Raw genomic sequence first — 26,495 nt, 5'->3', positions numbered from 1 at the left:
TGTCCCTGACAGCTTGTGCATCAAATTAAACACAAATCAAGTGCATTTCCTTCTTCCTGCCCCCTTGCCTCCAATTCATTGTAATTACTGAAATCAATACACATGAGACATGACAAGGAGTTAATTATTTTTCTGGGAATCGACTCCGTTACAGTAAATAGACCCAAGCCTCCTCTAGTTGGACTCAGTGGGACTTGTGTTACCTGTGCTGGTGGGTCAGAGCCTTTACAGCCTCTGGTACCTCCAGGGCTGCAGCTCTGGTGCTTTGGGTGAAGCTCTGTGACCTCCTGGTGCAGGTGATGCTGTTGAGTGGAGCTGTTCCCTGCAGGAGGGCAAACAGCAAATGTGTCCTGAAATACCTTCCAGAAGGTGAATACCTTCTGAAACACCTTCTGAAAGATCTTCTAAAAGGTATTTCAGCAGCCCTGAGGAGCTATGGTGAGTGTTCCAGAGTCACTTCAGCTCCCTGGGAGCTCACAGCAACAATGCTGTGTCCACCACAATCCCCTTTCATCCCTGACACCTCTGCAGGAAGCCAGGCTGCCTTTTGGGCAAGCTGCACTCGATTCAAACACTTCCAGATGCATTCCAGTTCAACCACAGGCAGCTCTCCAAGAATTTTGGGGCAGGAGTTTGGAGGAAAAGGTTATTTCAGTTTACTGGGATTCATGGGACTTGCCTGGCTTGAGATCGGACAGGGGAAAGTTGTCCTCCCAAAAAAATCAGTATTCAGACTCATAGCAAAAAAAACCCATAAAAGTGATCTGATAGCCAGTGTCACATTTGAAAAGTTCTTCTATTTTTCCCTGTTTGGGTAAAAATTCTGTTTGTTAGTTCATTCAATTTGAACATTTCCAAAGTTTAAAAAGAAATCTGTCTTCAATCTGTGGCTGCTAAGCTAAAATGACTTGTGGCATTATCTGCCAAAAAAGCAGGGGATTAAGAGGATTGAAATAATTTACTGTTTGTTTCACTGTTCAGCTCTGGGCTTTGGTGCTTGTGTACTCATCAGAGGGGAATAATAAAATGTTTATTTACCTCATTAAGTAGGCAACAGCACGGAGAAATGAAGGGAATTTTCATAGCCTCAGTGACCAAGGAATATTTAAAAGGAATATTTAAAAGAGAAAAAAGAAACACAGAGTGAGATTTACAAATGTTCCTGTGACTTGATCTGGCATCTTCCCACTTCTGGATGGGAGCTTGTGTTTAAATTTTGAGATCATTGGGACTGTTTATGATTTTGGGATCATGCTCCTGGCCCATTCCCTGCAGGATCTGGCTCTTTGCTCACACCCAACCCCAGGTGACAGTCAGCCCAAACTTTGAACAAAGTTGGGATTTAAATGTGCTGGGATTTAAGTGTGCTGTTGGTGCAGTTGCTGAGCTGCCCCCGGTTCAGGGTATTATTTTGGGGAATTTAGGGTGCTCCCTTTTCTGCTGTTTCTCCCAGTGGATAAATGCTGCAGAGTGCACTTTCAGCCTGGGAACTGAGCAGAAAATAATCTCACTTCACTCGTTAAAAATAAGCAGGCTGCCCTTTATCCTGTGCCAGTTTTGTACCAATAAAACCTCCCTGAGTTCCCTGAAGCGACTGACACATCCCAGGCCTGAGAGCAAAAGGGTCCAGTCCAGTACCAGGATGCTCAAAGCATCATTGTCACTTTGGGCCTTGCTGGTTTACATCTTCCTTACAAATCCACATTTTAAAGGATTGTTTATGTTTTCCAGCAGGATAAATATTGCAGTGTGAGAAATGGGTATCACAAAAGATACGTGCAGCAGTATGAGGTGATATTTATTGTGTTGACTGAATGTCTTACACATACATGCCCTTGCAAACATTCCTTTTAAATCAACAGCATCACCTTTCCAGTGTGAATATGCAAAATGCTTTTAAAATTTCTAATTGAATTCTGATATCGCTTTCTTTTAAATAAAAGTGTCACCAACTCTTTGTAGGAAGAATTTAAATGTAAAGAAATACTTTGGTGAATGGGACACATGGAGAAATATGATAAATTAAAATTGGAGTTTATTGATAGAGGGAAGGAGATATTTTTCACACATGGGTCATTCTACTGGAAGTCAGAGAAAATCTTGGGTTTGCTCGGCAGCTGCAATAAAAGGGGAAATAAATTACTTGAAAGGGCAAACTTTTCAATTCTGCAGCAGTGTAAATCAGAAGGAGCATGATCAAGTTCCCAGTGTCACTGGTGATTTAAAGATATTAGGTTTCTTAAAGCGGATCTCCTTCCCCTGTCCCAGATTGCTCAGAGCCCCATCAGCCTGGCTCCAGAGCTGACTGCTGTGTTAACCTGGTGCTCTCTGAGGGGAAAACAACCAAAGCCACGCTAGAAAACTGAAGGAGCCAGGGAGTGCCAAGGTTTTGTGTCGGGATGTTTGGCTGAGGCTGTGCAATATTTAAACCTGCCCAGGGAGGGCTGTGCTGGGGAAATGTCTGTGACTGTGCAAAGTCTGTGCAAAGGCAAGGGCTTTGGTGAATGTCAGGGCGCACCAGGGCACCACCACAGGCTGTTCTGTGCCCTTGCCCTCTGCAGGAGCTGGGCTGGCACTCCAGGAAATGCTAAATGATAGAACACACTGAATTCTGCATGGGGTGTGCACAGACAGAACGCAGCTTGCAATGCACAGCAGCACACACAGACATCCCCCATGCACACCCTGCACACACCCCTGCCTCCCAGAGCCAGCCACAAACACCCAGGGCCACAACCAAATACCCCTGGAGAGACAACCAAATACCCCTGCACAGCTGGAGAAACAACCAAATACTCCTGGTGCTGCCATCACCACAGCAACAGCAGCACAATTATCAGCCCCTGAGTGCAGCATGACAAATGGCAGCAGATCCAGTTTGACACAGCTAATGGAAAAGTGCTGAAAGAAATATTAATGCCTGCTATGTGAACTCATTAGAGAGATGCTTTAAAATGCATGAAATGGGGGGGAAATGTGTTCTTTAATGAGCAGAGGAGTAAAATCAGTGGTCCTGCAAGGGCTGTGGTGCAGGAAGGGCTCTGTGTGTGCAGTCATTAGGCAGGAGAGGGGCAGGGTTTGTGCAGAATCCCCTGCAAAGCAGAGGCCTGATGGAAACACTGCTGCTGGCTGCACAGGAAAGGGTAGCAGAAATAACAAAACTTGTGTTACAGCTTCAAAACTATACCTGATTTAAAGAGTGTACTGAAAGTCATGTGTAGCCTGTCTTGGGGAAGGACTTTTCTTTCTAGAAACAACCAAAATCAGAAGAAATGCTGTTGTTTGGAGATGCAGTCCCTTCCCCAGGAGGCTGAGAATACTGAGCTTGGTGGGAGATGAAAGCCCTACACATCCAGCAGGGAGAGAAAGTGGCAGGGAACATTCCAGCCCTGTTCCCACATTGCTCCCAGTGCTGCCTCTGGAGTCAGTACAGAATAGCTGGGAAGGATGTTCCCTGGAAAGATTACTTTTCATTAGACATCTAAACATCTCCTGTGAGTCACTTGCACCAAATCAGCAGTTTCCAGCAGAGGAGTTGCTGCAGTTCATCATCCAGGAGCTGTGGGGGATGGCAGTCCATAGGTTGGCCTGCAGTGACTCAGTAAATTCCCATTATTCAGCCCTGGTTTGGAGGCAGGTTTTGCCCAGAGTGTGGAGTGTGACTAAGCAGCTAACTGCAGCTCTGTACCTGAGGATGATCTCTTTAGTGGAGGCCAAGGGATCTGTGAGCTCTGTGTGGCACCACTGGATGTGCCTGGCAAGGGGAGGACTAATCCAGATGTGCTTTGATACAGAGCCTGGCTCTAGGATGGTTAAAGCAAAATTTAAACTTTTTAACATTATCTTTTAACATTGGAGCCCAGTATTGTAACATTGAATTTTCCATCATGAGTGTGGTGAAAGTTCACAATTTTTGTTCTTTTTCCATTGCTCATATATGAAAGATAAAGCAGTTTTGATGTTCTTGTGATAGAAAAATCCTTCCTTTTAAACCTTCTGGGTATGGGGCAGGGAATCTGAGCTCTGGTTCATTCCATCAGCTTCCCAGCTCTCAGACTGGCCCGTGGTTTATAGAAATGAAGCCATGCACTAAAGGAAGTTATCAGGCATAATGTTACCCTGCTGATAATGGAGGGAGGCCTCTCAGCCTTTTTCATTTCTCCTTTTCTCTATATCCCCACTGTCCCCCATTTCCCCTGCTCTCCTGCTTGTCCTTCTCCACCTTCCATCTAGCTCCTTTTCTCAGCATGTGGTTCCTTTCTCCTGCTCTTTCTGTAGCCCTTATTTTCCATCTTTTGCACTCCCTGCTCTTTGCCATCACTGGCTGCTGACACATTTCAGGGAGTGCCCACAAGTGTCTGTGGGAATGGGGCTCTTGCAGGAGGAGCAGCATGAAGGGGAAAGGTGTTACAGAGCTGCCAGGAGCATTCTGCACGTTTGTGAGCTGGGCTGGGAACGGGGGAGGCGTTCCCAAAGCTTCCCTTGGATGGGAGAGAGGATGCACAGGGATGGGAGAGAGGATGCACAGGGCACAGGGATGGGAGAGGATGCACAGGGCACAGGGATGAGAGAGAGGATGCACAGGGATGGGAGGGAGGATGCACAGGGCACAGAGATGAGTGCAAACACTGCAGGTGCAGATCAGCCCATTGCACAGAGCCTGGGCCCTCCCCTCTGCTCTGCTTGGCTTTTGAGAGGCCAAACATACACAGAGTTTAGGGATTAGAGATTGAATTCCATTGAATGCACACCTTTTTAGCTTATATTTATACCAAAACCCTTCACCATATATTTCCCTTTCAGAACTGATCAGCCATTTACACAGTCCTGTTCATTGTCAAAGGCATCTCCAGTAATATTCTACATTTCCTTTGATTTCTTTCACATTTCTTACAGCAAGGTGACTGCTGACAAGCAATTACGTGCCACTTTTAGTGTAACAAACACTTTGATTTGTACATCAAGGAAGCCCAGATGTATAAATCACTTGGCAACAGAAGCAGCCCTCAATTAGATGAGATAAAATGAGGAAAGCTGATTTCTGTGATGCCATAACATCACCCACTTTCTTTTTCTCTTGCAAAATGTGCTCTGCAAGTTCACATTCTAGAACAGACAATAAGTGTAGGAGTGTGCAGACACCCTAAAGCAGTAGTGTTGTATCACACCAGCAGTGCTGTACAGTGCATTGATAGCCAGGGACACTGAGAATTGCATCAGATAAAAGTGCTGAACAGGCCACAGGTTTGTGATCCAACACACTGGGCAGATAAAATTCTTCTGACCTCTGAAGACTCATAAGTGGAGCAGTACTGGTACCTGTTCTAAGCTGGCCAGCATGAATGTTAATCACAGTATGAGGAAGTGGAGTAGATAGAATCCATTTGTTTACATTGATGAAGAAATGTGGTTTCTATATGTCACAGTAAATATTTGGCTGTGTGTGCATAGGCACACATGCTCACCAGCTATATTAAGAACATGCATATGCTATAATTTTAGAGATTTAGCTTGATGCATGTACATTTTGGATGCATCTGTTAAATTACAGTTATTCACAGCCTTGCAGGATGGAAAATTCACTATCACAAAATTCTGTTAGTGATTTTCAAACTGGCATGATCACCACTTTAATTACAGTGTGATTCAAACCTTTGGTTTTTACTTTCTTTCTTTTTTCCCCCTGTCCTTTAAAATTGCCTGCTTAATATTCTGCTTCTCTTCTGGAAAGACAATAAATGGGGAAAATTCTGCCTGCCCATTGAGAGCCTTCCTTGGCTGTGAGCACAGCAAATGGCACAAGGGAAAGGGACCTCAGGCAGCTGATGGCAGTGAAAGGTTTGGTGCAGAGAAGGCAGCACAGGGCACTGAGGATGGCAATGAAAGGTTTGGTGCAGAGAAGGCAGCACAGGGCACTGAGCATGGGAGTGAAAGGTTTGGTGCAGAGAAGGCAGCACAGGGCACTGAGGACGCTTTCAGAGCTCAGGTTGGGCTGTGCAGGTTTCATGGACTCTCCTCCTTCCTCTCAGCCTGTAGTAAACACAGAGTATCTGTGCACCAGCTTCCAGCTCCAGTGGCAGGAATTCCATCATCCCTGCTTTGCTCTAAACTGACCTGCTGCTCCTTGAATTGTGTTAGGGATTTGTTAGGTTAAGCACAGGGGGCATTTTGAGGTGTTCAGATGATAGAGACTACAGAAATGCAAATGAGACAGTAAATACAGGAGGAAGTCATGGAGGGCTTCACTGAGAGTTATCTGCTAGATAGATAAATTCCCCTCTCAGCAAACTGCAGTGGCTCTTCCCTCCTAGAGAGGCTCTCTGCAGTGCTTAACAGGTAGCTGCTCTTCAGAAAGAGCCCAAACAGATTTATCTCCTCAGCCCAGAGATTAACACATCCTCAGGAGTGACAGACTGCAAAGCAGGGAGATGGATTGGCAGGGGAGAGGACAAGTGAAGCTCAAAATGTCATCCTGCATTCATTATGGCTGTGGTTTCCCAATTAATGCACAGAATCTCTCCTCTCCATGGAACCCTTACTGTGGAGCTGCACAACCAGTAATGAAACCCATTTTCTGTCCCTGCACTGTTTTCTGCTGTACTCTGGTGCATCCTGGTAGGCAGTTCCTGCTCCTGCAGACAAGATGAACTGACTCCTTACTGCCCTAGCTGAGCAATCACTGTGTGTCCAGCATCCCTGGCTCAGCTGTGGAGGTGTGGGAGTACATGTAGGGACTGATCACACCCTCCAGTGGCTGGAACTCCTGGCTTTTCCTCTCATGTTTATCTTTTGCTGAAAGGCATCATCCCTGCATTTTTAGCTTCCTTACACAGGGAGTACCAAAGCTGTGTAATGATCACCCTGACTGGAATTCTGCTGTGCCAGTGCTCCCCAGTCCTTCCCTCACCATTTGTCAGATTCATTCCCTGCCTGTTGAATCAGAAAACAAATAATGTGACTTTCTAGCTCAGAAGAAACATTGCCCTTGGAGCTGGTAGCATATTGTGAGGAAATGCATTTGGTGTTGGTTTGTTGAGCTCATTGTCTGCCCTGCTTGCAGATGATGTTCCTCACTGTGCAGAGGGCACTCAGCAATGTCCTTCTGTCCTCACTTCTGATTGTTTTCCAGGAGCTCTGCTCTCCAGTAACTTTGTGGTGGCTTCTCAGGTCAGGGCTCCTGTTTGTCCCTCTGAGGCTGGGCAGTTCTTGTCTGGTGCACAGGCTGTGACAGGATGCAATATTAATGACACAGCAGGGAAAATCAGCAGTGGATCATTCCTGCCATGGGGAGAGTCCCAGCTTGGCCTGTGTTTTCTGTGGAAAACTAGATTTACTAGATTTACATTTCCGGAGCAAGTACTTGCAGAGGATGATCTCTGCTATCCCATGCTCTGTGCAGCACACTCTTGCTGTAGTATGGGAAGCACAGATTGCTCTTATTTATCAAGAGTTCTCCAGTCTCCCTCTCAGCAGACACAGGATTCCACAGGATTTCTCAGCTGGCCTCTCAGTCCTGTTTGCAGCTCTGGCTGCTCCTCCTATCACTCACACTCACGTCCTTCATCCTCAGGCCAGCATTCCCGAGTGCCTGTGCAGCCCTGGCTCCTTAGTTACCCCAAGGGAGCCCCCCAGAATCCTGCCAACTTCCCCTCCAGCTCAGGAGCAAAGGCAGCCACATCCAGCAGCACTTGCACAGGATCTGTCCCTCACTCATTTCACAGAATGGCTTTTAGAAATGTTTTCAGCGCTCAGCAGCTTCTGGCTCAGATATGGGTCTTTCATATGCAAGTCCATACAGAATTTTGGGGTTTGGTCTCCTGAGCCTGTTAACTGGTAAAGAAACAATATTTCTAACCCATCTTTTAAGTGCCTTTTTTAGCTGCCTCTTAGCCAGCTTTAACCCCCAACTGAATCATGTCTCCCCTCTTTCTTTTTACCCTGGGTGTTGCCTTTCCGTCTGTGATGCAGAACACAATGCTGGAATTCACACCAAAACGGTGCCCCTCACCTCCCTGTGACCCCTCAATTCCACTGCAATGGCTCACTTGTTCTTGCTGGCTTTCAGTTTCTGTTACCCACCAGGAAACTTGGGATTCATTTCCCTGGGAGTGCCACTGGGGGATATTTATGTGTGTTTCTGCTCAGTTAGGGCATTGATCCCTGGCAGGCCATGCACCTTGCACTGTCCATGCTGGGGAGAGCTGGACAGGGATCAGCCCTTTGTGGGCTCACCTCTGGGACAGAAGGTGGTGGTTCCCCCTCTCCCGTCCCTGCTCTGCTCCCATTTCTGTCCCATGCCTTGTCCTGCAGGGTTCTGTGTCCCTGCTGCCCTGACACTGGCCCAGCTGTGCCTGGCTCCCAGAGCTCAGGGCAGCCCAGCCTTGCTGGATCCCAGCCCATCACAGGAGCAGCTTCCCCTCTGAGTGCCAGCAGCCAGGCTTTCCCAGTTCCCATGTTTTCCTTGTCCTTCCCCAGTTTGTACTCCCTCTCTGCCAAGCTCTCTTGGCAGCTCAGGGTGGAGTGCTGCTGGAACACTCCCTGTTGTTACAGGCTCATGGAGTGCTTTGCTTTTGCCTCTGTCACAGTTTCACAGCAGAAAAGCTTCAATCATTTTTGGGGTGTTGTTGACCCCTGCAGCTGGTGCTTCCTGCCATGCAGGGACTCTGGAACAGAGCACAGGGATTTCTGAAATAGCAGCCAGGGAGCTGCCCCAGCACCAGCAGTGGGAATGGTGAAAAGCTGCTGGAACCAGAAGGGCAGATAGACAGGAAGGCAAATGTTTAAAAAATACATTAGCTCTATTAGGAGATACTCTTCAGCTCCCAGGGAGGAGGAAACTCTGAGAATAGGAGGAAGGAAGAAAGTGCAGCAATAATGAGGATGTGGACACTTGTAGGGGGTGTGAAGGAGAGGAATGCTTGGAGAGAGGCAGGAGGGGGAAATTGGGAGGCAGATTTTGGTGTTCCATTGCCTGCCAATGCAAAGCAGTGCCAAGATGCTCTGGTGCAGCCTGTCCCAAGGTAGCTTCAACTGCCCCAGACTGGTCAATCTAAAGTTTCAATAAGATTTATGAGTTGCATTGTGTGTCTTCAAAACAGAAGGAATAATTCTTTTACTGTTGCATTCATTACAGATAGACATATATATTTATATCCATATTTAATAAAAAAAAGTGAGGAAAAATTATTAAAGTTAAGACTAAATGTTCTACATTTGCATTTCATTAATTCAGGAATTTTAGCTTTTGGAAAAACTAAAATTCTAAAGGAGAAATTCACTCTGTAATTGTGGTGTTAAGTTAAAGCCAACCCTCTTTTAAAGAGTGAGAATTGACATTCCAGTAACCACTCATCTGCAGAGACAAGAAATGAATTTTACCTTGTATGCCATCAGATGAAATTATTTGATTTTATAAGAATTATTGGAGAATTTGCACAGAAGGCTCTTCAATGTATTGAGGTGCTCTACTAAGATTTTAAATCTAAGATTTGAAGAGTAATTAAGTAATGGAGAGGAGGTTTTACTGTCAAGAAGAAAGACATGCTGTATTTCATCTGTGATTTTGCTTGTGAAAACAAGTTAAAGCTAGGTATAAATTTGAGCTTTGTTTTTAGTTCTGTATGAGCAAAACTGAGTTTCTGTTTCACCTACAAACTGTTTGAAGGAGATTTTACTCCCCCCAAAAAAAAGAAACTCAGGAAAGTATCAGGTGCCTTTGCTGCTGCCCACTTTAGTGGCAAGCAAAGAGCAGGGTGGGACATGGAGCTGGCCCCTGGGAAATGGGTCCCCAGGGCTCGGAGGGGCATCCCTGGCAGGGCTGTGCTGCGGCCTGGCTGGCACATTGGGCAGCTGTGGCAGTGCCCTGGGTGCCAGGGCTCGGAGGGGCATCCCTGCGGCCTGGCTGGCACATTGGGCAGCTGTGGCACTTCCAGTGCTGCTTGTGGCTTGGGAAATCCCATGGTGCACAGGTCATGACTTTCATTACAGAGAGAGGGAAAATCTCCTCCTGTTGATCTTCCCCCTTGCCTGTGTCCTTCTCCATGCTGTGGTTTTTAAGGATTTTTTCACTCTCTGAACTCTGCATTCTCCAGGCACACGTTCCCAGCCACTGGGCTTGGCTGTGTCCTTGTCCTCAGCCACTCCCAAGCTGGGACCTGTTTGAAATTCCTGCGGTTGGCTGTGGGACTTTGGGCACGTTTTTGTCCCTTTTGGCTGAGTGTTCATTGCAGCCCCAAAGGCACATCCACCCTTGTGTTGCAGGGACAGAGCAGAGCTGAGAGCCCTGGAGCAGTGTCCCTGCACTCAGGGGTCTGGCAGAGCTGTTTATTCGCAGGCTGGTGCCATGCACTGCCTGCCCAACCAAACATTTTGGATACCATCAATTTCTTTGCCCCTCTGACTTAACGTAGGCATTCCATGTGGCACTTTAAAATAAAGAATTCCCTAGGGGTCCATTCTGGAAACCGAGTTTCTTTTGGCCTTTGCCCAGTGTTACACCAAGGGATCACTTTTAAGGACATCTATTGTAGCTATTGCCTAGAAAAAGCAGTTCAGCCATAATAGGTTGCTTGTGTACACTTTCAGCAAACCTTTAAATATTTATACTTTCTAATTTATGGTGTGTGCTCCCTTCCTTAAATAAAGAGCTATCCTGAATATTATCCATCTAACTCTTCCAAAAACACCAACTGGAGCACTAACCCAAACAAAACTCTTCCATTGTATTGCTGTTCTTAATTTACCCCAGTTCCACACTATTTAAGAGATTTTTTTTTCCCTTTTGTGAGTGTTCAGTATAGGGGAAGCAGTTGCAAACTCCTGTTGGAAAGATCTAAAGAGCAAGCAAGAATAAGTTTTACTAAATTTCTCTCTTCCCTTTAGAAGACAGTCATGCCCCCAAAAGGACCTTTTTCTTCAAAGTATTGTTAACAAAACATGTCTTTTCTATGAAGGATTGAAAGATAATTCATTTTTAAGTTGAACCAAAGAGGAAAAAAATCAAAACCAGAGGATGTAACTTCTGATGAAGCATCTCTGTTTACTTTGCTCTTGTTTGAGGAGACTCTCTTCAGTTGTGTTTGTTTTTTGTGGCACCTTGTTTATAAACTGCAGGGCAGACAGTTCCCAGCACAGCTCAGTGCACAGACACCTTGGCTCCTTTCCACGCCACCCAAATGCAGCAGGCGCTTCCCCCTGCTCAGGCTTTCATTGCCAAAGCAGGCAGACCCACACAGGGGGTGCTCTGTGCTGAGCAGCCCAGGGGAGCCTCCTGCTTCACTCTGGCCCCAGGAAGGACCTGAAATGTGTGACAAACCAGGCCAGGTGCCTGCAAGGGAAGCTGTTTTTTCTGCTTAATTGTAAAATATTTCTGTTTTCCATCCTCAGCTGGAATATCCTTCCTAGTCATCTTCCCAGCTCTGGGAACTTCTTGCTGAAGGTAACACCACGTGTGGCACTCAGATAATGTGATGATATATCCTGAGAGTAGCCCTGCAAATCTTTAGTCAGTAACAAGATACTTGGTTTGCTGATAAGTTTTTATTTTAGGCAGGGTCCTGCCAATTATTTTCACTTACTCTGCCACCTACAATCACCTCATTAGCAGTGCCTACACTGTGATACAACTGCTTCTCCCTGTGTTTGTCCTTCCCTTCCCATTTTCCCCGAATAAACACTACTAATATGTGATGGGAAGGTTTCCAGGCAGGCTCTGTCACCTCCTCCTCAGTGTAAAATGTGATGTCAGCCTTGTTTCTCTGCAGGCTTTCTGGGTTCTGTGTCCTCCTGGCCTGAAGGATTTGTGTTTCAGCAAGCATTCTGCTTTCCTTTAGGAGAGTTACTGAGTTGTGTGTGCCCACATTCACCACCACTGAACTCCCTGGTGCTGAACTCTCACTAGAGCAGCTGCTCAACACTGGAGACTTTCAGCAGTTCCACTTCATTTACTGGTGCCAAGCCCTTGAAAAATCTGTCAGAAGCTGAGGAGATTCAAAAGGGATTGGAGACCACTTCAGAAATTTAATGTTTTCAGCACCGAAGTTCTTGTTGACTGACACTTTGACAGGAGCTAAAACTTTACTAAAACTGGAGCTGCAGGACTTAGGGCAGGGTTTGAGGGATCAGGACCAGGAAGGGGTGCCCAGAGGTGGGAATTGTGTTACCTGCCTGCTCTAGGACTGTGTTTCCCTCGGACAGCCCCTGCTAGCAGCCAGGGGCAGAGCACAGAGGCAGAGCACAGGTCTGAGCTGTGCTCTGAGCCAGCCTGGCACTGTGGCTCTCCTAAAGCCCTGAGCAATGTGGGGACGCTGCCCTGCAGTGACCAGATGTCACTTGCTTTACTCTCGCATCCCTTCACAGAGGAGCTCATTGTTGCAGAAATTCCCTGCTCCTGCTGCTCCTCTAAATGTATCTGTGACTTTGAGCAGGGACAGTTTCCCCATGACTTCCCTCGGGTTTGACTGGGAGCCCTCCATGGATTTTGTGTGTGTCCTGTCTCTGTTCTCTCCTCTGGAGCAGACTCATGACTGTTGGCACTGTTGCTTTGTGTGGTGCCAGCATGGGGTGCCTGGCTCTTCATTAGCTGTCCATATGCACAGCAATAACTTCTGTAATTACTTCTGAGAGTGCCTGTAGGACACAAGGAGGTGGCACTCACACATCACAGGCCCTGTTGCAGGAGGAAGGGAGGCACCAAGTCACTGCCCTGCTGGAGCAGATGTGTCTGGGATGCAGAGTGCACATGCCACATGTGGGCCAGCTAGGACACAAAATGACAATTTTAATCAAAGTCTCTGCATTTCCCAAGCATTAGGCAGCAGATTGCTGGGAGTGGAAGTGGGTCACACGTTGTGCTGAGTGATTGTGCTTTGTCCTTTGCCATCTGGCAGCATGAATCAACGTCAGCTGCGGGCAAACAGAGCTCTGCAAGGTGACCTTGGCTGCAGGAGCAGCCTGGGCAGGGCCTGCAGGAGCTCACCTGCAATCCTGGCAGGGAAGAGCCCCCAGGAAGAGGGGTGGGACTCTGGGAGCCCTTATGGCCACCACTGCCACCCTGGGAGTCAATGGCATTGCTTCCCTCTCTCTGTGGCCACTCACAGGGCAGGGCCAGGGATGCACTGGGGCTCAGAGCAGGTGTAAATGACATGGAGGCTGCCAAAAAAACCCTGATCATTACGGCCAGTTGTTCCTAGAAATAGAGATTCTAGGTGTTTATTACCCTAGGATATTTATTAGCGTAGGATATGTTTTTGAGGAAACCTAGCTTTTGAAGCAGTCTGATTTTAGAGGTCTCTGAAGCTGAACCTGGCAAATAGAACAGGTATCGATACAAATGGAAGACATTTGTAGCTCAGTTGAACTGACACTGTCAAGACAAATTTAACTGTGAGTTTTAAATGTGTGGGTCTGAAACAGAAATCAATAGACAATTCCAAAAAGGAAAATTATGTGTGATAAAAGTTCCTTGTGGTGCTTCCAGCTCAAACCATACAGTGGTTTTTGTGCATTGAAGGCTTTGCTAGGTTAACTTGCATTTTGCTGCCTTACTTGAGGTGTCAGTGTTTGAAATCTTTGGCTGAAGCATCTTTCAGAGTGAATTATCTGCAGGACACAATTAGACTCCAGTTCTGATGGTTCCCAGTCCTGTGTTGAAACCAGCAATCCCAGAAAGGAGTTTTGTGGTCTCCTCAAGTTTTCCTCGCTGGCTGCATTAACAGTGAGGTCAGAGTTTCCCCTGCATGGCAAACAGAAGGGGGAAAGGCAGATTTATGGATTGCCAGGTTCCCTGCTAGCTGCAAAGGGGATTTAGCACGTGCCAAAGCTGCAGCAGAGAGGTTCCCTGGTACCCTGTGCTGAGCACAGCAGCATTTCCCTCTGGCACAAGGAATACAGGAGCATGAAGCCATCAGCTTTCCTCAGCTGCCTGCCCAAGCTGTGCCTCGTGTGGTTCAAAACACCACCACAAAGGCAGAGCACAATGCTGCTGTCTGCACACAAGCACTCTAATTTAAACTGTGGAGGGACTCATTGTCCTCAAAACCCAGAGTCATTGGGTTTCTCCAGCTACGGCCAGGCCCTACTGGAGTTTACAGCTTCTTTTGTCATTATTTTTGTTATTACTATCATTAATATTTCTGAAAGCATTGTATGGGAACATAGAAACTGCTCTTCTTGCACAGCACGTACATCAAAGCACATTTATCTGTTTGTCCAGTACTAAAGCAGGGAAAGTGCTGCTTAAAATGTGTGTGAAGCTGTTGTGAGATGGTAGGATGTGAGGAGGAGGCAGCCAGGTGTTTGTACCTGCCAGATGTATGGGGAATATATTGCCATGTATTCTCAATAAATGAGGAAAAAATGGTATTTTTAGTACTGAAACTGCTAAGAAGTACATTCATCTAAATTAGTGTGTCTCAGAGAAAGTTTGCCATAATTCATGGCACATGTCCACGATATATGGAGCAAGTAGAACATCTAATTTTGCCTTAAGCTTATTTTATTTATTTTTTAATAAGTATTATAAATTGATCTGTGACTCCAGGCTGCCTTGGGTATGTCTAGATTTGTGATCAGTGCACAGTGTAAGTTATTTTTAGATGTGAAATGCTCTTGCATCCACAAAGAGTGTGGTTATTCACTGCCATTAATGCACTGGGGAAATAAGTCATTCCAGGGCTTTAAAGTGGTTTGCAACCATCTTTGGCTCTATTGCATTTAAATATTTTCCCAGTTCTCATGGGCTGTTCAGTGGGTGAGTCTGTTTGTAATTGATCCCCCAGTCAGACAGGACAGTGTGATCCCCAGGTTCCAGTTCCTGTGTCTGGGTGCAGTTCAAGCACAGGATTTGAAAGCTTCACACAAACTTCATTGAGGGCACTCAGGACAAGACCGTGCTCCCTGCTGAAATTGTGAATTCCCTCTGAAGTTCTCAGTGAGTGGCAGGGGTTTGGATCAGTGCAGCAGCAGCAGCATTCCCTGGGCTGTCCCTGGACTCCTGCAGAAATCCATGGAGGTGGATCACAGCAGAAACTCTTGGTACAGATTCACATCCAGAGCAGGCTCAGAACCCCCCAAAGCCAAGGCTGGGTGCAAACTCCCTGTGAGCACTGGGAGCCCAGGGCAGCAGCATTCCCTGACAATGTACAGCCTTTGGGAGCAAATGGCATTGATCCAAAGCAGGCAGCTCAGACTGCAGACAAGGTCTGGGACACCTGCACAGGGAACAGGGCAGCATTCCTCATCCTGCCTGGGTAGGGGCATTCTCAGTCACTTCCCAGAATCTATTCATTTTGGGGGCTTTACATCATGCCATTTACAAACCAATTCACTCTAACTTTTAATTAGGAAAGTTAATTGGAAAATGTCCTTAGAAATTAGGTTTCTCCCTTGACATGCTGTAAATAAATAAGCTATGTTGGAAAACAAGATGAAGATAAACAAAGGGCTGTTTCAAGCCAGCAGATAAAAGGAGCAGCTTATTTCTCTGAACAACAAAACTACATTTTATCATCTAAATATCAACACATTAATATTTATATTTGTCATTAATAATTTGATTGCATTCTTTTAATAAGAAATGCAGATAGAATAAGTGTTATTGAGCTTAGTGCAGGAACAGAGACCCTGAAACCCTTGGCTGGTTCTGCAGGGGCCTCTCACAAACAGACAGTTCCTTCCTAAACAGTTTCCAACCAAAAGAATTCTGGAAGTATTTGAGCAACATGGAAGACAACTTGAAGTACTTCTCATTTACTTAAAGTACTGAATATACATTCAACACAATTATTTCATTAACTATACACCTATTCTGTTTTTTGCCATGCTATTACTATCACCAAGCACTGTTTAAAAAATCTACCTATGAATAGAAGACTGACTGGGGAAGCTGTTTGAATAAGTATGTTTGGGGTGTCCAAGAAAATGCTAGTAACAAAGTCAGACTCTAATAATTGCTTTTGAATGTTACCTCCAGACCAGATCCTCCAGAATGACCTTTGGCATCCTTCAAAAAATTGAAAACCAAAGGATAACAGTAACAAAAAATTAATGCTGTTTTTCATAGCAGTTAATGGTTGAAGTTCTAACCTGTCCACATGTGCAGTGCTCAGCATTGACTTACCTGGGGGTGTGAGATGGAACTGTAAAGGAGGTGTTTCTCTGTCCCACTGAGGATTTGGTGCCAGTAATGAAGTATTTGTTGGCACCTGGCTGGCCAAAGCTCAGGAGAGATGCAGGGCTCCTTCCTAGAGGGCTTTTACCTTTCTGGGTCACTTCTGCCATGGTGGAAATGCAGTCCAGGCTGCTGAGGTTGATTAAATCACACAAGATGAGCCTGAGCAGGTTTTAGGCTTTTGATGTGGGAATGAGGCAGAGATTTTTGGAGGGGCAAAAAAGAAGAAGGGTTGATTTATTAATAGGCATTTTCCTGCTGTAAGTGCATCTTGTGTCAGTTCATGTGGATTAGGGAGACAGGGATGGCACAGCCCTTCTCTGTGCCCTCTGAAGTGTGGTGCCATCACAGGATGGCACAGCCCTTGTCTGTGCCCTCTCAAGTGTGGTGCCATCACAGTGGAGCCCAGCAGGTGCTGCTCTCCTGGGAACTCAGCAGTTCAGGCAGTCTCAAATCCCAGGGACTGAATGCTCTGGGCAATGCTGAAAGCACTGGGTGGGATCATCCTCAATTCAGGACCACTCCGATATTTCCATTTGTCATGCTGTTCCCAAGGCTGTGTGCTTTCCTGGCTGGCCTGTGTTCCAGAAGAGAAGGAATTGTGCCCAGCACAATCAGCTGGGAACATCTCTGTGTGGAGCTGACAGGAGCAGGGTGGGTGGGGGAGCTTTAGCCCAGATGGCACTGCAGATATCCCTTGGCACTCAGCTGCAGTATTATTCTCCCCAGGGCAGGAAAGGCTCAGCTGAGGCAGAAAGGCTCAGGTTCAGTGTGCCCAGGGAGGGTTGCAGGCTGTGTGCTGGGGTGTCCCAGGCTGGGCAGGAAGGCACAGCTGAGACATTGTGCACCCCACAGCCTTGAGAGACAAATCTCAGAGCTTGCCTCCACACCTGGCCTCCCTCTGCTGCCTTGTCATGCCCGAGAGCCACTGCTCTTACAAACCCTGCAATGGGGTGGTAAATTTACATCTGCTGCCCCAGCTGAGTCAATAGCACTCTGGGCTGCAGCTAATTTTTCAGGCTTTATGCTGTTTGGAACAGGAAATCCGTGATTTTAATTAGCAATAAATAGGAAATAGTCTGCTGCCAATTGATCTTAAGCAGGTACGGCTGTACTGAATTAGCTCAAAATAAGCAGGATTTTCCATTCAGCAAATTGATGTTCAGACATCTTGGCTTTAATAGCAGCAGCTCCATTATCTGTGTGAGGCTAACTTTGGTTTCAGAAAGGAATGAAGCTGAGAATCTGCTCTTAGACACAAATAAATGAGCTTATCATAAAGTACAGAGCATCAGGACAGAAGGGATTTCCCCCATGCAGTCATTTGAAGAACTAATTGTCATATGTATTCTGTCTTAGCTAGTAAATGGAACGAATAACAATTTGTCAAAAAAATCAACATTTTTTGCTTGTTAATTCACAGCCATTTAATGTTTAATGAAATTCTGGGAGATGGCATTTTCTTGATGTGTTTGTGAAGAAGATCCTTTCATCTGACACTTCATTAGGAAAGGATTTGGATTTTGAATGTTCTTAGGAAATAAAGCTCCTTTTGCTGCAGAGAAAACTCTGCAATCTGCTCTGTTTAATACAGAGGAGGCCCTGAAATTGCCTAAGCCATCATGCTTGTCTGTAAGACAAGACCATGCTGTTGCTTTCAACTTCTAATTGTATTAAAATGTGAACCAGTAACTGGTATTTCATGCAGTTTTGCAGATGGTCAGAGTGCCAGACTGGACTTTCTCTGTCTAACACTCATTGTATTAATGGAAATACATTTCTGAGAAATGAAGTCCATTCTCTTGATCTCTGTCTAGCTTACAGTTAGTGAATGCTGTGCCACAGATGGTAAAGGTGATAAATAAAATGTTTTGTACAGACAGAATTTCAGTGATGCTCTGCTTGGACCCTGTTTTGAGGTTTGGGAGTTTTGTTTTGAGCTGAAAGATGCATATTCTGACTTAATCTGCTGGCATTTATGGAGCTGCTGTATAATTTCAGTGGATTTTTTAAAAGATTATATCTGAAATAGTCAATATGAAGGAGGAAGGGAATGTTCTTTGCCCAGGATGAGGAACAGGAGTGCATCTGAAGACTGTTCTTGCTGCAGCTGGGGTCTGTGTGTGTAACTGAAGGGTGGAATTGCACAGGGGGGTTCCACACATGCTGCTGTTAAAGCAGGCATTTTCACTGACATGCACTAGAATTAATCTGATTTCTTTGTTTGTTTGTTTCACTGAGTGAGATCAAAGCCAGGACCAAGCCCTTCCTCCTGCATTTCCTCCTCTGCCTGTTCCACAGTCAGTCTTGGATCAATTGATAAGCAAACCCAGATCCATGCTGTGTCTGTGACAGGAGTGTGAAGGATCTGCTCTGGTCCAGGGAAGAAGAGAATACAACTGAGTATAACTGGGTTTCACAGCCTGCAAAATAAAGCCACTGTGGTCAGGGAAGAGCCTGCAGGTGCCTGCCAGAGGCAGCAGGTGTGAGTGTGTGAGCAGCTGAGAGCTTGGGAATTCCTGAGGGAACTCAGCCCTGGGCTGTGAGGCAGCTCTTGGGACAAGCACCATCTCCTTTCCCTTCTCCTCAGACACACATCTTCTTTGTGGTTTTAAGGGTCATTAATGGATAATTGTGAAGAACAGCCATGTTAACGAGCTGGCTGCGGGTGTTAGATCAGCACAATTTATGTGGGCACCGACAAGACTCTGTGTGCCAACAAGAAGAGAAATCCTGGCTAATTATGGCAATAGTTCTTTACAGGGATGGCACAATAACTGAGAACACAGCCCAGCTTTTCATGACAGCTTAGAAACCAGAAATATAAAGTGCAGCTTTTTGGGTGGCCCTTTGCACAGGTGAGGACACATCCAGGACCATCAGATAAACTAGACTATATTCAGCTTCAGTATTTTAAAAGTTTAAACACTTGCTGGATTGATTTCTGGACTTTCTGGTGTCTCCAGAAAGCTTCTGGGAGACCAGCATTAGGTAGGCAGTGACTGTGAATAGCAGATAATGTTTTATCCCTTCCCCTTGTCATTGGTGTTCTTCTACATCTGGTTTCTGTGTGTGCCTTCCCTAAAATGTTGTCTCAGCACTAACAAAAGCAACAGATACATGGCTGCTTTATTATTTGGGAAAGTGTGTGTATTTTCTGTGTTTTATTACCTGTGTGTCAGAGATTTCACCAGGAGCTGCTTGATGCAATGTCTGTACAAGCACAAAGGTTCAGCTCACACCACAATCAAAAGTTGCTCAGGCATTTTCAAAACCAGGCAATTTTGCAAGTACAGTCATGACCATCAAAATAGAGAAGAGCTTGAAACATTCAGTGTTTGTTTTAATCCCTGTGTTTCTCTCTGACTTTCTCCTTCTTACACTGCAAGGCGATGCCTGGAGCTCCCAGAGCAGCTGTGGTAAATATCTGATGTCTGTCTGTCTGGCTGCTGCACCTCCATCTCTTGGATCAGGAGCATCCCAGGGTGCAGGGGCACAGATTATATTGCTAAAAGCTCCACAACAAACAGAGGTTTGAGGGGTGCATACCCTGCTCACAGCTGAGCAGTTATACCTGGTAACCCTTGCTTTCCTCTGCCTGTGGAGCTCATGCTACCCAGATATCTCTGTCACTTCCCATGGACTGTGTTTTGGTACATAATCAAGGGGGAATTCCTCACTTTGGTTAAGTAGGGGGGGTTTGTTACCAAGTTTGAATGTTGCTTTTTGTTGAAATGTTTACTTATTTCTGATGTTCATCCTGCAGGTAGGTAAAGGCTGGATATTGGCAGATGTGCGCCTCCTTTGCACACCCAAATCCTGGTGTGTGAGCACAACACACAGAGTGCACAGACCTTTGCCCAAAGCAAAGTGTGCTCTTTAACAGGGAGGCTGGCAAAAAATGGTGCCAGAAGAAAGGAAAAGTGTTCATGTTGCACAAATGAAGAAATTTAGCAAGAGGATGCTTAGTAGTGTTTTCCAAGACTGGTTTTAAGGGAATTTTTAATCCAATCTTAACCTGCTTTCAGTAGTTACAAACCTCACTGAAGTAACTAGGCCAACATCCCCAGCAACAAAATGTGTTTGTGCTGCAAAGTTACATGTAATTTAGTAAAAATTGCCAATTTTCTGTGAGTTGCTTTATCTGATTTGTCTGTCAGTGGGAGCACAGAACCAGTGAGGTACATGGATCAAAGGGGCAGGAAAATGAAGTGCATCAGGAGGAGGGATAAGGAACTGTGCAAAATTAAGTGGCTTTCTTATTTCACTTTGCATTTCACCTTCTTTGCTGCTACAAACTGTCACCTTCTGCTTCCTCAGCTACTATTTTAGGTTCATTTTGCATGTCAAGATGGTGCAAGCTGCCACAGCCAGTGGCACCCATTTCCTGAGCATCCTCTGCCCCACATGTGTCCCTAACACCCTTTGTGTCAGTGCTCATGCCACAGCTTCACATCCCACTGCTGGCACAGTGACAGAGGCTGCAAGGAGAACATAAACAACATTCATTTCTGCATCATTTCATTGCTGCACATCAACATGAGAAGGTGGCAGAGGTTCCCTTGCACACATTTCAATCAAATCCAGCCAGTTGTTAGCTAATGGTATTTTCTGCCTGCATTGTGACTCAGTTAGAAGGGATTTATCAATCTGCATGGAAGTAACATGAGCACACAGTGCTCAGACATATTGTTCTGCTTCTTCACCCATTACCAAGGAAGTGACTCAATAATTGTATTCAGTTTAAGAAAATGCTTTGAGAGGAAATGTTTTGTAACAAATATTCAGAGTACTACCTCGGTTTCTAAGCTATTTCATCTTTACATTTTAAATGAGAAGCTTTATTTTGTGTTATTGTCTGTTTGTATTTCTTTTTAAAGGTTTCCATCTTCAGTTTCATTCAAAACAAACGTGACACCTAAGCCCAAGCACAGGTGACCTCAGTGAGCTCACATGCAGTTGTTCCATGGCTGGCTGTCCCCTGTGTGTGACAGGGGTGCCACTGCAGCTCTGGCTGCTGGACAGTGCAGACACAAAGCTGTCCAGAATACAGGATAAAGTATAAATTATAATGATGTGGGAAATGTCAAGACTTTGGTGGCACCAGCCCTGTCATGACAGAGCTGTGATTTAACTTCTGCAAGCAGAACCAAGTTAAGTGATAGACTCATGCAATTGTTACCCTGTGGAGCAGTAAATCACTTATTGCTGAAGTGACACTGGTTTTAGAGAGAGACAAGAGACAAGTTACCACAATAACTTAGCTCAACAGAGAAGAGAGCAAGCTGCAGCCACTTGCCAATGGCAGGGCAGGGCTGTTTGAGGACTGCACTCAGCAACAACCAAAAAGTCTCCCATTTTTTGGAACAAACTTGTGTCTTTTTGGTTGCTGCTGGATTACCTTCAGGACTTGTCTGCTCCAGACATTAGATCTCTCCAAGATTTGAGTTCAGGGTGCTCAGAGTGGTGTGGGATGCAGCAAGTCAGCTCACCGGGAGCTTTGGGACAATCTGACAATTCTGGAGCTTACCAGGGCCTTTGGGACAGTCTGACACTCCCAGAGCACTCCAGGGCCTTTGGGACAGTCTGACAGTCCTGGAGCACTCCAGGGCCTTTGGGACAATCTGACAATCCCAGAGCACTCCAGGGCCTTTGGGACAGTCTGACAATCCCAGATCACACCACGGCCTCTGGGACAGTCCTGCTGCTCCTTGAGCTGCCAAAGCCAGGGTTCCAGAGTTAAAGAGCAGCTTGGGATGAAGGTGGGAGCAGTGGATGAAGCAGTTTGGGATGCAGGTGGGAGCAGTGGGAACAGCTCCATGGGCAGCATGTCCCACATCTCCTGCCAGAGTGACTCCAGGGCCGTGGGCTGGAGCAGCACACTCCTGTGAGCACCTGGGGCTGTGCTGGGACCTTTCCATGCAAACTGCCAGGGCAGGGTGTCTCTTCCAGCACACGCTCCAGGTGCATGGCTGATGCTCATCTTTCCCTCCAGACACACTTCCTTCCCTCTCCCAGAAAACAGTGACCCTTCTTGCATCCTGCATAAGCTGCAACTTCAACTAAAGCTGGATCTCTCCCTCAAGCACAGCTGGAACACTGGAATACTGCTCTTGTAGCATGGAGTGACAGGTTGTGATAAATAGACTGTTTCTCTGACTAATGTGTACCTAGTCAAATATTAATGAGCCGGCACACAGAGCATGAAGTAATCTTTTGTTTTTCATTAAGTGCATAGATTAAAGAGATGTTGCTTTACTGTAATGCACAGAATTATGTCATTTCAGCTTAGAGTAACTGTTAATCACCTCAAATTGAAATGATCCTTGGTTTTGTTTTAAAGAGCATAGAAGAACAAGAAGTAGAGGAAAAACAGAAGTAGAAATGGAATATGAGACTATAGTGAAAGTGAGTGAAAAATTCCCCTTTTTATCCAGTAATGCTGATGTTGTTTTCATTTTACATGTCCAAACCGAGTCAGGACCATCCACAATTAACTGCCTGGTGGTTTTTCTGAAGCCTTTGAGCAATCCCAGCCCTGATTTTTACCTGCTAGCTGCATAACATGAGCTGCCCCTGACCATGACATCCCTTTGAGACCGATTTGTGCCTTCTCGGGTCATCCCCACCCCATCATCTCCCCCTGCCTGTTTGATGGATTGCTGCTTCTGCCCCTCAGTGCAGCCAGCAAGGGCTGTGTGTAACAGCATGAGCATCCCAGCTTTCCTCCACAGCCCTGGGGTCATGGCAATGTGCTCTGCTCTCTGCTCACAGTAGCTGCAGTACTGTCAGATCACAGCACCAGGCACTGTGCAATCGCTCTCTGAAGAGGTAAAGGACATTGATTGATTGATTGATTGGTTGATTGATTATTCATGTGGGGTAGGAATTGAGAGCATTTGGATGTAGAAGTGGGAGGCGGGGAAAGGTGTTGAAGTAGGAATTCTGGCTGCCTCTGAAGATGAAGCTTACCAAGTAGATAAATTAGGGATTTGTCATCTGGGACACCAGAGTATGGAATAAAGATGGGATTAACCAGGGCATCACAGCAGGAGAAGAACTGGGGGACAAAGAGAAAGAACTGATGAATGGGGATCAGTAAAACAGGATTAGTGAAGCCTAAAGGGGAAGGCTAAAAGGTAAGAGGGTGAATTTTTCAGGCAGGAGGAAGAGAACAGAAGACAATTGAGGAAAAGCAGGCAAAGCCTGGAAGAAAGATGAAAGTAGATGAAAGTAAAGGGGTTTTCTTCATTGCTTTATGGAAGGGCTAATGATGACAGGATGGGGATGGAATGAAGCATTATTTCAGGTGTGTTCATCAGGAGACATGATTATGTGTAAGCAAACTTCCTGCAAACACAGCCATGCCAGGAGGGCTGGGGGTAGCAATCAGCCACAACTTTGTCACTAATTCAGGGAGTCCTGCTTGCTTTGTATTTTTATTTACTATTTCACTCCGACTGCTTTCTCCTGGGTTGCTTTGATATGCTTTGCTTGTTTGGAGGGAACTGCCATGGCTCTCAGTGAGGGCTGTGTTTGTTCTCTCAGCCTGGCTGGGGGAGTTGTTTGGGGTTTTAAATACTGACCAAATCCCTGTCTATGAACACACACTGGCAAGGAGGGGGGGAACCAGCTCTGGGTGTTTGATTGTGGGAGCATGGATTGCAGAAGAATAAGCGATAGTGCTAAAGGCAGTCTCAGCCCTGAGGAGTTCAGCTGCACCAATTACCAAGGATTAGAAACAGCCTGCCCCTAATAGCCCCAGGTACATCCAGTGGGTGTGAGAAGGGTGGGCTGGCTGGGTGAGACAGAGCTGGGGTCAGCTGGCAGGGCTGTGGTGAGGGGCTGCCCATGGGAATTCACAAAGGAGGCAGGAAAGTTTCACAGTAAGACAACAACAACAACAACACTGGATCTGTGCCCTGCACAACACAGAGTCCTGGGCTTTGCAGAAGGGCAAGTGCTAAGTTTGGTTTGTGAAGTGACTGTGAATTTGGTTTGTCAGGCTTTTCTTTCTGTGAGTAACCTGCTCTGCTCACCCAGACCCCACCATATTCCTCATGTGTTAATTCTCATTGTTACGGTTTATTGAAAGGTTTTTACTGTTGCATAAGAAGTGAACATTTTTCTCCAATGCTGGTTAAAGATAACACAATTGCAAGTATTGTTTAGTTCTGTTGTGGCAGGGTTAGAGATTAAAACTGTGAGGTGGGGCTCTGATTTCAGGAGTGCTGTTTTCCTCTTGGACACAGGCAAGGGAACTAAATGTGGATTTCCTGAGCACAGTGGTTGTGACAAAAGAAAGCACAGCCCATAATGAATATGTTGGCACCTCCACAGTATTCAAAGGAGTGACTTACTGAAGATGGCAAGATTAAACTGGCAATTGCTCGCTAGGGGACTGGGATTTCTTTGTTGTTTGTGTTCAAGTGACAGGAGAATATTGATTTCTGTTCCTGAGGGATGTGCTGTCTTCCTTTCCTGAAAAGCAGGAGGAGGGGAATAGAGATGAGCTGCCTTGAAGCAGCTCTCTGAACGTTTGAAAAAAAACAGAGGAACTTGTTTTAACTCTGCTCTTGTCATGCATCACTTACATATTAAATAATAAGAGGCCAGCCTCATCTCACCTGCCTGGGTCAAGTGAGGATATCTTGGGAGGATGCTGGGAAGCCAGGCAAATCCAGTGGCTCCTGCACAGCTAAAAGAAATCAGACCCCAGGAAAAAACCTCCTCTAGTGAAAGTAACCCCTCATTACACCTCTGGAGTTACTCCTTCCTTCCTTTCTTCCTTCATGCTGCTGTCAGCACTGCAGCCCCAGAGGCTGTGTCCAGGACCAGGAGAAGCTGTGCAGGGTGGGCGTGTCACTCAGGACACCTGGAAACAAAGGGGATTGCCACTGAGCACTCAGGGAGCACCAGCACACCAAAGCCAATGGGAGAATGATGGGAAGAAACATTTTTCCACCCCTTTCTGTTCTAACCCCACTGTTACATACACAGGACAGGGCATTTGGGATGCTGTGAAGCACCAGGGTGAGGGAGGGAAGGCAGGGCAGAAGAAGGGAGTAAATGTTTCCTGCAGGCCAGAGGGGAATATCTCAGCTCCTGCTCTGGTGGAGTAAAGCACTGGCTTTGGACTGAACAAAACTGGTCACCTCAGAGAATATTTCTGTGCAGGGGAGGCACAGAATCCTTCTAAGCCACGCTAATAGCTATGCAGAAATCTAGAGAAATTCCCTAAATTACAGTTTCATTTAGGAGCTGTTTGAACCCTCTGGTGAATAAATGTTAGCCAGCTACAGGAGGAACTCCCAGTTCACCATTTTGTTTGTCAGTAGTAGATAAAATTTTGAAACAATAAGAAAATAATGTATATTTAAAAGCCTGGTCTGAACATGCAGCCTTTTTTTTATTCTATTCTTTTGCACTGAGGTTTTTCTTTTTGCTGGATAGGTTTTAGGAAGTCTAAAAAGTAGAACCTAGAAAGTACTGCTGCACTTTTCTCAATCTCTAAGCTGTGTTTCAAATGGACACTTAAGTGCATGAGGGAGTTTTCCAGTGAGGCTTCAGCCATGTGCAAGTGCTGTCTAGGATCAAGCTGTGCTTTTTCCTAAAGCTGGAATTTTGTCCTTTGGTAGCTGCTGCACACATGCAGAATTCTGCACAACTTCAGCCTCCAGCTTCAGCTGCTGCATGGCCTGTGGGGATGGCACTGCCCTGTGCTGCCTCTTCTCCTACAGCTTTATTTTCATAAGGAGGTGTTCATGCCTGAGTAAAACATATGGTGTGGAGCTTACAGGGCACATTACTTCACAGCCTGCTGATAGTGAAGGTTAGCATTGCTAGAAGCAGCTTGCAGTCACTCCTCTGTGCTCCTCCTTGAGATAATTCCCATTAGTGAGTGCAGAGGTGCCTGTTGGGATCAGGTTTGTTCTGCAGGGTGCCATATAGGTCTGTGAGATCTCACCCTAGTATTTCTGCTCTCAAAACACTCCTTTCTGCTGAAAATTTTGCAGGTTCAGTTTCCAGAGCAGAGGTCAAGTTTCAGAAATTGGTGTTCCTGATGGGATTGAGTTGCAGCAATTCAATGCTTCCCTGTCCTTTCAGTAATCCACTTGACACCAATGCAGCCTGGGAGCTGCAGGAGCTGCTGGCAGTGATCCCTCACTGTAGTCTCTGTCTGTCTGTCTGTCTGTCAGGGGACCCTGGAACTCCAAGCAGGGGCTGGTGCTCTCCATGCCATAAGGCAATCAGTTCTGCAGTGACTTCTCCCAGTGCCATGGCAGTGTTCCCTCCTCCTCTTGGCCTGGAGTACCCTTCATTCCCA

The 26,495-nt window shown here is 46.0% G+C and overlaps 1 protein-coding gene across 3 annotated transcripts in view; it reads left to right on the top strand.

Moving 5' to 3' along the window:
* The window catches only part of PLCB1 (phospholipase C beta 1), a 281,025-nt gene that overhangs the window by 237,472 nt on the left and 17,058 nt on the right, over nucleotides 1-26,495 (top strand). For 2 of the 3 annotated variants that reach the window (XM_058020251.1, XM_058020249.1), the window contains exon 32: nucleotides 22,512-22,576. The exons of the other annotated variant lie outside the window; for it this stretch is intronic. In XM_058020251.1, coding sequence (XP_057876234.1) covers nucleotides 22,512-22,550 — 39 coding nt within the window. In that variant the 3' untranslated portion in view covers nucleotides 22,551-22,576. The remainder of the gene's footprint in view (nucleotides 1-22,511; nucleotides 22,577-26,495) is intronic. 3 annotated transcript variants of the gene reach the window in all.

The sequence above is a fragment of the Melospiza georgiana genome, chromosome 3 (assembly GCF_028018845.1).
Source record: "Melospiza georgiana isolate bMelGeo1 chromosome 3, bMelGeo1.pri, whole genome shotgun sequence".
Taxonomy (NCBI): domain Eukaryota; kingdom Metazoa; phylum Chordata; class Aves; order Passeriformes; family Passerellidae; genus Melospiza; species Melospiza georgiana.
This window is presented reverse-complemented; position numbering and strand designations above follow the sequence as displayed.